This window comes from Orcinus orca, chromosome 17 (genome assembly GCF_937001465.1).
Source record: "Orcinus orca chromosome 17, mOrcOrc1.1, whole genome shotgun sequence".
Lineage (NCBI taxonomy): Eukaryota > Metazoa > Chordata > Mammalia > Artiodactyla > Delphinidae > Orcinus > Orcinus orca.
In genome coordinates, this window is record NC_064575.1 from 46,115,674 (window position 1) to 46,128,283 (window position 12,610).

At 35.1% G+C, this 12,610-nt stretch overlaps 1 protein-coding gene across 4 annotated transcripts in view; it reads right to left on the reverse strand.

The window, feature by feature from the left end:
• Positions 1–12,610, reverse strand: part of RAD54B (RAD54 homolog B) — a 95,456-nt gene that overhangs the window by 25,187 nt on the left and 57,659 nt on the right. For all 4 annotated transcript variants that reach the window (XM_033438284.2, XM_033438285.2, XM_049700235.1 and 1 more), the window contains 5 exons: positions 11,583–11,777; positions 7,946–8,227; positions 4,760–4,922; positions 1,356–1,581; positions 881–1,088 (listed from right to left, as the gene is read on the reverse strand). In XM_033438284.2, the coding sequence (XP_033294175.2) occupies positions 881–1,088; positions 1,356–1,581; positions 4,760–4,922; positions 7,946–8,227; positions 11,583–11,777 (1,074 nt within the window). The remainder of the gene's footprint in view (positions 1–880; positions 1,089–1,355; positions 1,582–4,759; positions 4,923–7,945; positions 8,228–11,582; positions 11,778–12,610) is intronic.

A 12,610-nucleotide genomic window follows, 5' to 3' on the forward strand; every position in this document is an offset into this window, starting at 1 on the left:
CACACCCTTTCTCCCTCCTCAAACTTCAGAGGAGAGCTCTGACATGCATATAGGACACATGAAGGACACCATGAGATATGATGTAATAAGGATAATCATGCCCTGCCCATCCCTTCCAAAAGGATTAAAGATGATAGGGAAATAGAGCCTTAAGTAGAAAATGGAAGGGTCGCAAACCTTAGTAATGAATATAACTCTCTTCTTTCCTCTGCTACCACATAAGACCAAAGTGAGGTGTGGGAGAAAAGCTACACTGAGTTATTCAGGCCTAATTCTAGTCTAGGCCTTAAGCTAAAAAGGATTTGGTAGAAACAGATTCTTGTATTTACACACAGTCTATCTCATCCTTCCAGACAGTCTGGGCCAGAAGCTTTGGCCAGCAAAAAAACCATATGCATACAGCACAAACATATAAAAATAGAGGATATTTATGTTAAACACTTACCATGTATAGGGTAGTCTTCCAAGACCTTTACATGGATTAACTCATTTGACCCTCACAACAACTCTATGAAGTAGATGGTCTTACTATCCCTATTTCACACATAAGGAAACTGAGGTACAGAGAAGTATAACTTGCCCAAAGTTGCACAGCTGTAAATAGACTTGGAAACCAAGCACAAGCAGTCTAGTCCCATCTCCTACCTTCTTTACCATGATACCATTGTGTTTATTCCTCAAAGAATCCAAAATCTGGACTGCAGAACATTACATAGGATTTAAATAATTCAGAATCCTACCAAGACTCAACTAACATAGGTTTATTACTATGAATTCCACTCAATACCATCAATTCTTTGGATGCCAAACATCATATTACAAGTTTTGCATATTCACTAGGCAAAAATACCATCATATCTCCCCAAAAGTAAATACGGACCAGTTAGAATTATCCTTTTCTCACAGGCGAGGCTAATGAGGGCTGTAGCTGTCTTAATGGTACTGTTCTTCAAACGATGCCCTTCATCACAAATTAGAAGATCAAATTTTATATTCTTAATTTGATCCAGGGAACGAAGTAACATTTCATAACTGATGATAAGAACAGAATAAAATGGAGATTTGGTGAATTCTTCTACTTTGTGGTCCTAAGAAAAAAAAGATAATATTTAACAAATCATGGGCAAAAACTGTGTGAAATCAAATTTAAGCAGTGTATTCCTGACAACCATTAACTAGGTATTAGAATATGTTAACTCATGACCAAATTGTAGGGCAAGATTCCATTTATCTGCAAAGGGTCAGAGCTACTTACACCTGAAAAACTGCTACGCAGACAGTGAAAACTGCAGTATTGATTTGAAAATCTAGAGATTTAGTAAATGACCAGGGCTAAACTTTTAAAAGTCTCTTACCTGATCAACAGTAAATATCTTGATCCTTTCAATTCCTAGCCATTTTTGAAATTCTTTCCTCCAATTATTCACCAAGCTTCCAGGTGAGACAATAAGTGTCTTCTTTATTACTGGCTTGCCACCGTAGGGTCCCTGACACTGTAGAGTCCAGATGAGCGAAATACATTGCAATGTTTTCCCTAAACCCATTTCATCAGCAAGAATAGCTCCACATCTGCCATTCACCCTGTTAGAAACAATTATACTTCCTTCAATTACAAAAGGAAAATATTTTATGTCCCTAATATCATCACCTATTAGTCAAGAACCAGAAGCTGATATTTTGTACGTAGGATGATCCTAGCCCCCACTAAACACTTTTTCTAGCTCTTCAATCAGCTGATTTATGACATATCTCTCTTTTGCATCTTTGCTAATTATATTCATTACATATTTGTGAACTAAATTACTAAAACAACTTGAAATTAGAGTTGAATCTAAATCATCTGTTACTATCATGTATCTATATTTAGAGATTAGAAATGAATCCCAATTTTATATCTACCTTTGAATAATTTAACTATAACCATGCTTCTCATCACCAACAGTTGAGCAGTTTTTATCAGTTTCAGTATTAGATATCAAAACAGTTTAAAATACATTGAAATGTAAACCAGAAAGATCTATTGGTCTGTATTTATGATTCTCTGGCAGTAAATGAAGTCCTCAACCAAAACAGCTACTTAAGCTGTAAGAAAAAATAAACACTAACTATTTGATCTAATACATGTAATTTAGTAAAACTCTCATCCAACAAACCTACTTGGTTAATGTAATTTAAAATTAAATATTATAAGGAATATAATAATATAAGTAAGTGGCATTTTATAACATTCATAGTTTTTAAAGCTCTTTGAACGTATTAGATATACATTTTTAAAGTTACAAAATCCAAAGGAATTAAGGATATTACCAAAAATATAAGTGTAGTTTGTTAATCTATTGTATTTCTTACTAGTAGAAATAATAACCAAAAACAATTTTATAGGGGACTTCCCTGGTGGTCCTGTGGTTAAGAATGTGCCTTCCAATGCAGGGGACACAGGTTCGATCCCTGGTCGGGGAACTAAGATTCCACATGCCACGGGGCAACTAAGCCTGCACGCCGCAACTACTGAGCCCACAAGCTCTGGAACCTGCACACCACAACTAGAGAGAAGCCTGCGCACTGCAACGAAGAGCCCGCACGCTGCAATGAAAGATCCCGCAGGCCTCAACTAAGACCCGATGCAGCCAAAAAAAAAAACCACACAATTTTATATATGTTCTCCATTTCAAAGTGTAGAGAAAAAATTACAAACATGCATCATAGCCACTATTATTATTTTAGATCAACAATTTGCCACTGCAAGATGCCAGCTAACTGAGACATAGTGAGTGGCAGAGAGAAAATAGTGATCCACCATCCATCATCCACCATCATGGTATAGGGAAGAGAACAGGAAGACTTCTCTTGAAGAAGATGAAACTTGAACAGAGTTTTAAAGGTAAATAGGAATTCACTACATTAATCAGGTAGATCAGTACAGTTGGAGCTTGAACTGAATTCCAAGCAAGAAAATAAAAGCTAGGAAGCTGGCAAAATAGGAAGAAGACAGAAGATGAGGATACTTATCCTTGAAAGCTCAGACTGTATCCTGTAGGTCAGCATCTCCCAAACATCAGTCTTTCATGACTACCATTACAATTTTTTGCCATACATGTGATACTATATGTTATTATTTATTATTTTTCTCTAAATCAACTCACTTTTTTACTTAGATTTATTTGAAAACTCTTTCTAAGCATAATTTATCTGTGAAACAAAAAGTTTAATGTGCTATTTCTTTCTAATTATTCATTAACTCAATATGCTACTATTAAAAGTTAAAAATAAAGTTTGTCCATGTATACCTAAAATGATCCCATACACAACCCAGTAAAGTGCATATCACAGATTAGGAAACACTGCTCTAAGTTCTGAGAATTGTAATAATTTTAAGCAAGGAAATGCCATGTTCAGAATTGTTTTCAGAAAAATCAAGCTGGTGGTGATAAGGAGAATGAATCTGACAAGTATCAGAAGCAGATACACAAGTTAGAAACCACTGCAATAGTCCAGATAAAATATAATTTTATGACACCAGTTACTAGAGCTGCTACAGTGAGGTGCCAGAAACAATTAGGACCCAAATGATATTTGGGAGGTCAAAATAATCAAAAGTTTAGGTTTGATTAGATAGAGAAGGTGAGAGAGAAGAAATCAAAGATGATTCTCAGGCCAAGTGAGATAAGATCTCCAAAAGGAAGAACAGATTTGAGAAAGAACATGAATCTAGAAAGTTTCTAGGAAATAGTTTTCCCTTAACTTGTCATCATTCAACGGGTTCTTAGAGTTTGGGGAAATTTACATTCCCAACTCCCTAGTAAATGACCAGTATAAAAGTCAAGGTCCTATGCATTAAAAATAAAACAAAAAAGGACTGGAAGGAAAGGTACTAACATGTTAGCAGACACCTTTGATTTCTTTTTTACTCCCTTTGTCTGGTTTGTATGTATGTGTGTGTCTTCTATTGATACTTCAACTGTACTTCGACTACAATTCTTTAAGAAAACTCAATTTTAAAAGGGGAGGAGGGGGACTTCCCTGGCGGTGCAGTGCTTAGGAATCCCCCTGCCAATGCAGGGGACACGGGTTCGATCCCTGGTCCAGGAAGATCCCACATGCCATGGAACAACTAAGTCAGTGAGCCACAACTACTGAGCCTGCACTCTCGAGCCTGCAAGCCACAACTACTGAGCCCACATGCCACAACTACTGAAGCCCACGTGCCTAGAGCCCGTGCTCCACAACAAGAGAGGCCACTGCAATGAGAAGCCTGCGCACCATAATGAAGAGTAGCCCCCACTTGCCGCAACTAGAAAAAGCCTGTGCACTGCAACGAAGACCCAACGCAACCAAAAATAAATTTTAAAAATAAATTTAAAAAAAAATCTGCTTAAAAAAAGCTGGGGGGCGGCTTCCCTGGTGGCGCAATGGTTGGGAATCCGCCTGCCGATTCAGGGGACGCGGGTTCGTGCCCCGGTCCAGGAGGATCCCACATGCTGCGGAGCGGCTGGGCCCGTGACCCATGGCCACTGGGCCTGTGCGTCCAGAGCCTGTGCTCCGCAACGGGAGAGGCCACAACAGTGAGAGGCCCACGTACTGCAAAAAAAAAAAAAGAACTACCTGCGGAATAAACATACACATTAAGTACCATTTGCCATTCCTACTAACTAAAATATATGCTGTACCCACTGAGATGCATTATATATCAGGCTTGTCCTAGAAAACCATTATGTTACAGGTTAAATCAAAGCTCAGATTAAACAGATTATTTTCTTACCTCATTCCCATCACACATTCATAAAGGAATATGATCCCTTCTTTCTGATGTGGTCGAAGGTGAAATACAAGGTGAGGATCTATCACTACATCCACAACAGGAAAACAGTTCTTACTGAACATCCGCTGGTGATTATTATCTGGTCGTGGCATAACAAGTGAATCTTAAGAAAAAGAGAAAAGCATAATTATAAATGTATTCCAATTTCACTCTGTCAGTAACTACATTATCTTGCTCTAATTACTCAGAAGGTAGAACTATTTGCCATCATTTGTGGCAAAAAAACTTTGAAATTCAGTAACATCAATGCTAAGCAAAGGTACAAAATTAAAAAAATAAAATCTCTTGCCTTATTGATGTAAGATTTCATGCAAAGAATTGCAAAGAGCTTTCCAAACTTCATGCCCAAAAGTGCTTTGAAACCACTGAAATTCACTGTTGTCTCATAAAGAATTCAGTCACAACACTTAATAGTTCAGTATTCAGAGCAAAGAGAACTATTTCCAACTGAAAGCACAGGTTGGAATTTTGCCAAGATGCTCTTGCTAATACTCACAACTTCTTATTCTGGAAAGGCTTTCTAAATTTAATATAAAGGCTCCCTTTTTTCATTCTTGTACCCACTAACAATGACCATTACTCGTATTATTCAGAAGAACTGAGAAAGAATGACAAATTTTCCATTGACTTCACCACCATTATTTGCTTAAAGTTAATTACTTCATTCATAAATCTTTGCAAAGCAGCATGAAGTAACCATCAAATAACAATGTAATTCTTTAGAAACACGCTAATACAATTTAAAAGATTTATTAAAAGTCACCCAAAAAAACAAAATCAAACTTAACTAGAAAGCTGGTCTCAACTGATAAATCTGAAATCAGAAAATAAACTCATCAAAATAATTTTTTGGATATATTTGTATGTCTACATCATGGTTAAAAGAAATAAATTTTAAAAAATAAACAAAAAGGAAAAAAGAGAAGAACAAAGATGAGAAAAGGAGATTTTTTAAAAATGGGTTCCAGGAGATCAAATATGGGGAATTCCCTGGTAGTCCAGTGCTTAAGACTCTGAGCTTTCACTACCGAGGACACGGGTTCAAATCCTGATCGGGGAATTAAAATCCCACAAGCTGCATGGTGTGGCCAAAAAAAAAAGAAGATTAAATAAATAACCATCAATGTGGAAATACATAGTCACAGGAATGAGAGTCTGGTTGTGTTTACTGATAGCAATTACCCAGAAGAAAATTTTCTGTGATCTTCCCATGTTTCTGAGCAACCAGGAATTCACCTCTCATTTTTGAGGTGAATTCCTGGCAGGTAGGGGACTAGGGAGTGAAAATGGAAAATGTGGCCCTTGGGTTTCCTCTATATCCCAGTAACAAAGCAAGAGTGTATGCCTTGTGGATTTCCAACCAAGAAATAGCCCCATTTTTTTCTATCTTTTAAAAAGGACAAAGGGAAAAAAAGAAGATAGAGGTAAAGATGATACACAGCTCAAGCAAGAAGGACCACAGAATCATAAGTCATCTAACAAAGTACCCAGCTTCAAGAAAAATAAAACCTAAAGCACCACAGCAATAGGACACCAATTCAAATCTTAAGATGCTCCTCTACCTTCACAATGATGAGGCATTGTTCAATGCTAACAAAATCTGTCATGCTTTAGTTTTAAGTGTACAACTTAGTCCTAACCTTAGCAAGATAAAAAAAAAGAGAGAATAATCAACTATTTACCATTTACAAAAAGGGCTTGCTTACACACACCCACACATGCTCATATACACATATATATAAATTATCACAATAAAATTTTTCATTCATTCAGTCAACAAATATTTATCATACACAACATATACCAGGCACTCTAAGTCTCTATGGTAGTTATTAGAACCCACATTTTACACATGAGGAGGCAAAAATATTAATGAAGTGACTCCCCCAACAGGTTGAAGGACCAGTTAGTTCAGTGGTAAAACCAAGACTCTAACTCAGGTCTTTCACTAAGTACAGTATTCTTTTCAGTTCCTCACAGCCCTCTATTATTACATGACAGGAAGGCAAAGAGAAATAAGAATAAAGGAGAGAAGGAGGCTTGTTAAAAGAGCTAGTGGGACAGACAAAATATTTAGATAAAGAGAAAAATCAGAAGCATAAGCTTCCACTCTCTAAATTTCAATTAAGTCTCAAACAAGCTAGAATAGAGCTAGGAATTTTTAATTTGGGGGTTTTAATCTCAATTATGCCAACAGTTATTTTAATTCAAGCAAGTCAGTTCATCCTTCTGGGACTCAGTTTCCTCAAATGCATAGTGAAGGGATTGGTCTAAATTACCTAAAAGGTCCCTTTATTTCAAAAATTCTGTTTCCATAATACTTGCAAGAGGGGAAAATAGTTATTTTAATACTTTTATTTATGATTATTTTAATAGTTATTTTAATACTTTTATTTTACTACTGTTACGAAAAAAGCCTATTCTCCAACTTCTACATCTACTACACTATAATTCAAATTTCTTGTCTGTCTCCTCACCAAATGAGAAGCTCTGTCATGACAGTTTCACCTCTGGGCCCAATGTATAAAAGGCACACAAAAAATACTTGTTGACTGAACCATTAAATTTTAAAAAGTCATAAACAGACATGGTTTTATTTTTTATGTAATTTTTAAATTAAATTCATTAATGTGAAAATTAACTTGATGAATTGAATTCTCATGAATAAAATTTGAATTCTTTACATGACATCTGACCTTTCAATATTTTAATACTGAATTAAATCACTAATATACGTGATCAAAGCATATGGGATTCAAAACGGAAGCTCAAAAATATTCCTAACTCATGAATTTACTAATTTTTCTCCCAATTAAAGATATCAGATTTTACTCAAAATCATATACATGTATGTATGTGTGTATACATCTACAATTTACACAACTTTCCTTTAACACATGTATAGTATTTTGATTATTCTTGCAATTGTACATATACTTATGAAATAATTCTCACACTATATTGTTACTCAACTTCAACATTATCCCTTACATCAGACTGTATGTCTGAAAAATAATATTTACTTTTACCTGAAAGCTTTAATACAAAATTTAAACTTTAAATTCACATACCAAAACATCTTTAGACAGTAAAAACGTAATAATCAAATTAATTTTGAAATCTTACTTGGTGCATATGGGTCATGGCGTGGTTTACAATTTTGGAAACTTTTCTGTCTATTTTCCTTTGAACTTAGTTTACAGACACTTTTGAAAGGGTTAGAGAAACACTTCTTGACAGCCTGAAAAGAACATAAGGCAGCAGAACTTCCTCCTCCAAGCTGAAAACATCTGCCACTGTTGAAATCATCTGGAGAGATTATACCCATGACTTCTATTTCTTTTCCACCAATCGTCATTGTTTGGCCCTCTTCAATCTTTTCAAGCTCTTTGAATTTATATCCAATGCCTTTAAATTGAGAAGAAAAAAATTAATTTAATTTATTGACACTCTAAAATGACTTGATTAGTGTAACCAGAGTCTTCTTCCTATAACTGTACAGAATAAAAACTACTTGGAATGCAAATAGCCTCATATAACCATTAGCCAGACCAAAAATATAATTTATCATTTTAGTAAAAACACACACACATACATGCAAAATCAGAAGGCATAAATAATTATATAGTTATAAAAATTAGGCAAGTTTTAGAGAGGCAAGGCTTTTCTTAATTACTGAAAATACAGCCTATTGTATTCATAGTTTTGCCACCTGCTGTCTGTAGAAAATCAAGCCAAGAAAAGAGTTTGATAGACTATATGGACCCTCCTTTCTTGTGAACAAACTAGAGAAATACCAGGGCAGCTCTATTTCCACTTGGAAACAGCTGTAAATGTGCAGAACTAGCAATAAAAACAATTTCTACCACAACTAGTACTCTACTGTTCCACCTGAGATAGCATAGTAAAAATATATTTGTCATAGAGGCCACTGATAGACCAAGTTCTAGCTCCTGAATAAAAAGTGGCATAGGGCTTCCCTGGTGGCGCAGTGGTTGAGAGTCCGCCTGCCGATGCAGGGGACACGGGTTCATGCCCCGGTCCGGGAGGATCCCACATGCCGCGGAGCGGCTGGGCCCGTGGGCCATGGCCACTGGGCCTGTGCGTCCGGAGCCTCTGCTCCGCAACAGGAGAGGCCACAACAGTGAGAGGCCCGCGTACCGCAAAAAAAAAAAAAAAAAGTGGCATATTTTATAATAACAAACTTGAGTTATTATTAATTCAACAGACATTTATTAAGTGCTGCCAGGTGTAAGGTGCTGATGCAATATAAATATGAGTAAGTTAGCCAGAGTCTGTTTAAAATGAACTCATTAACCAGATAGAGTGAGGGAATTTTAGATTCCTATGCTTGTCTACATTAAATGCATGGTTTTTGTGCCACTAGGAGGGGCAAAAACTGTGTACAACAAAAACTTTTTAAAGTCTCTAAAAACAAAAAATAAAAGATCATCACATTTCAGAAAACATGACATGACCCTTTTAAAACTAGCTGGAAATTGCTACAATTCCCTATTAAAACTGGGCTAATCATTATAATCCATGCCAATTGGTAACTACATAATATACATTCTTCAATTATTTATGACAGAGGTCTGACATAGGAAGAAGTTATTTGGCTGGAGCTCCTCAATGCTAAAGACCCATCCCTCCATTTCCCAGACTATCTCAATTCAACAACAGTCTTGATCTCTCCACACTAAGGAAGAGAATAGTTTTATCTTCATATAGAATCCAACACTATTAATCCAATTCCTGTTAATCACATGAAAATGGGAGATAAGAATAAACATAATTTTGAGGCATCTTCAAAAGTCTCTAATTCCAAGATCTCTCATTTCACTTTGATCCATAGTGATGACTGTCTCAAACATCTCTAAGTCTCCAGAAGACTTTCTTTAAACTCTTGAACTCTGTTTCCCACACCTGTTCTTTTCTGGGTATTGTGTAATGACAGTCAAATGAATCTGACTACATTATCACAAGCTATTAGCAACTTCAGCATTACAGCCTTCAGTTTTCTTAAGAGTGTTTATTCCTACATTAACAATATTTAAATGCTGTATATCCAATTTATTTAAAAGAAAAACCGCTTGCATTATAGGCAATAACTTGCAAGATTAACTCCAGGTTGATATATTTATTAATGTTATAATTAAGCAACCAAGTCTTATGTTTGCATGTTTTCACTTTGAAAGCCAATTAAAACCTCCATTAATGTTTAAACCAGTGGATTCAACTCCTGCTGGATATGAGAATCATCTGGAAATCTAAAACATACGGATGTCCAGCCCCTCTCCCCACCATCCAGACCAAATAATCAGAGCCTCAGAGGTCAAGGCCTAAGCACTGGCATTTTTTAAAAGCACCACAGGTGATTGTACTTGGGTAGTCAGAGCAAAAACCCACTGTTTATAAACTAATCTGCATTTATCACTACTTGCAACTGAAAGAGCATTTTATTACAAACTATACATACTCAAAACCATATATACTATACCTTATGGGTAACATGTTCCAGAGTAATTTTGATAATTTTTACCTCTCTACGTGGCTTTAGAATATAATTTCACTAAATAGTTATAAACAAGTTCTCCAAAAATTTTGCCTCAATCTACCCTAACCAACAACGTGGAATGTGTACTGCAATTTTTCTTTTTAAATTTCTCTAAACACTAAGAATAATAGTGAATATATAGCATTTGTTCAATATTTTTATAATAAAAAATTCTATTGCAGATAATTCCATACAGCCTCAACTCTTGCCTCTTTTCCACTGCCCTTCATATACTATATTCCTGAAACACTGAAGTAGTTTTGCCTTTGAAACTGTACATATGCCTTGCCCCTTTCTCATCCCCTACAAAATTATCCATCCTTCAAATATTACCTTAAACAATAACTCCTATGAAGCTTTCCGTTAGCCTCGAAGGTCAACTTAAATGGTCCTTCTATATATGCTCGTATTGTGCTTAGCAAAAATTCTCATTGAAACAATTACCTTAGTGCTTCCTAATTATTAATTACATTGCCCTGTCCCCACTAAACTGTAAACTATATCCATCTTTGAATGCTTACTCCTAGCATACTGCTTAGCACATAACAGTTACTGAAAGCTATAAACTATGGTGTTTTCAAATGAATGAGTGAACTTGTAGAACAGATTTTATAATTATGGGCCACGCTCAGAACTGAACAGTAAGAGACAATGCAAAACAACCATAATGGTTTTAGGTATTCTGAATTTGTGGGCTAATTTGTACAAATCATGCTGGCAACATTTTATAATGGAAATAATGGTAACCTCCAATTTGTATGTATTAATCTAGGTCATGTCTAGTCATTATCTCCTTGCTATTTTTCAAATTTTTTTAGGTATCATTGAAGTTAAATATCATTCCACTCCTAATACCAACATTTTTTTAACTTTTAATCACTCAGCATTCTGGGAAAAAAAAAAAAAGATGTAAAACACACCAAGACAAACTGCTTAATCTCACAAAAATGCCAATGTAACTGTATATACCTGGATGGCCATTTTATTTTTGGAGAAAATGAAACCATGGGATGAGATTCATCTCACTGAGTATACATAAGACTGTCCGACTCACGATTAAGAGATAATTTTATGTTTATGAGATAATTTAGACATGAAAGTCAATTAAGGAACAACTTTGTAAAACCCAATTACATTTCAATTTTGTAGCCAGAGATATATATTAATTTTAGACCAAATCATAAACATCAGGTAATATCACAATACCTCTTCCAATGTCTTTGCCTTCCAAATCCTTTAATGTGAATGACTTTCCTTTTACAATAAGAATAGCATCGCCTTCCCACTTTTTGTGTTTTTTCTTTGAAGGCTTACACCAAACAACACTGAAATATTTAACTAGGCTATCAGGCTCCTCTTCTTGTCCCTTAGACACTGTTATTTCTTTAGGGGCTAAATGAACTAGAATAAAAAATAAAATAAAAACCACATTATTAAAGACGACTTTAATATTTAAATAGTAAGATCATTCAACAAATAAAAGCACAGGTGAATTAGATTGTATTAAGTATTATTTCATGCACATGTTAGCATTTTATAAACTGGGAAATTGCAAATGTCACATGTTAACATTACCATGAGTACAATGAATGTAAATTTCTTATCATCATACAAACTATGTTGAAATAAAATAACATAATAATCACTGGCAACATTTTAAACTCTACTAATTAAAGATAAAATTTCAGCATCCATGGAAAAAGATCTATCATCACATTCTGAATAAACAACTGATTTAATTAACAGTGACATGACAAAATCAAGGAAAAGTAATATAAGATCACAGAGTTCTCTCTCAAAGAAACACCAGTAGTTTTTTCAAATAAGAACAAAGTAAAACAGTAAAGTAGCAATCAGACTAAATTTCATTAATATACTCTTGTCTCCTAGTTAGGGAGCAATCAGGTTGGACCACTGATTCTGAGAATTCAGTAGTATATAATCAGGAAATCAAAAGTTTCTTACAAAAGTCTATACTCCTCTTGAAAACATTTCCAATATCACCTTACAAAAACATATCCAAACAGTCTAACACAGAAAATTCTCCAGCAATGGGGAAACTAATTTATGGTGATAGAAACCAGAAAGTGGTCGCTGCCTCTACAGTTGGGAAATTGACTGGAAAGAGGCAGGAGAGAAGAATTTGTTCTATTGTCATACTGAGTGAAGTAAGTCAGAGAAAGACAAATATCATATGATATCACTTATATGTGGAATCTAAAAAAGGGGTACAA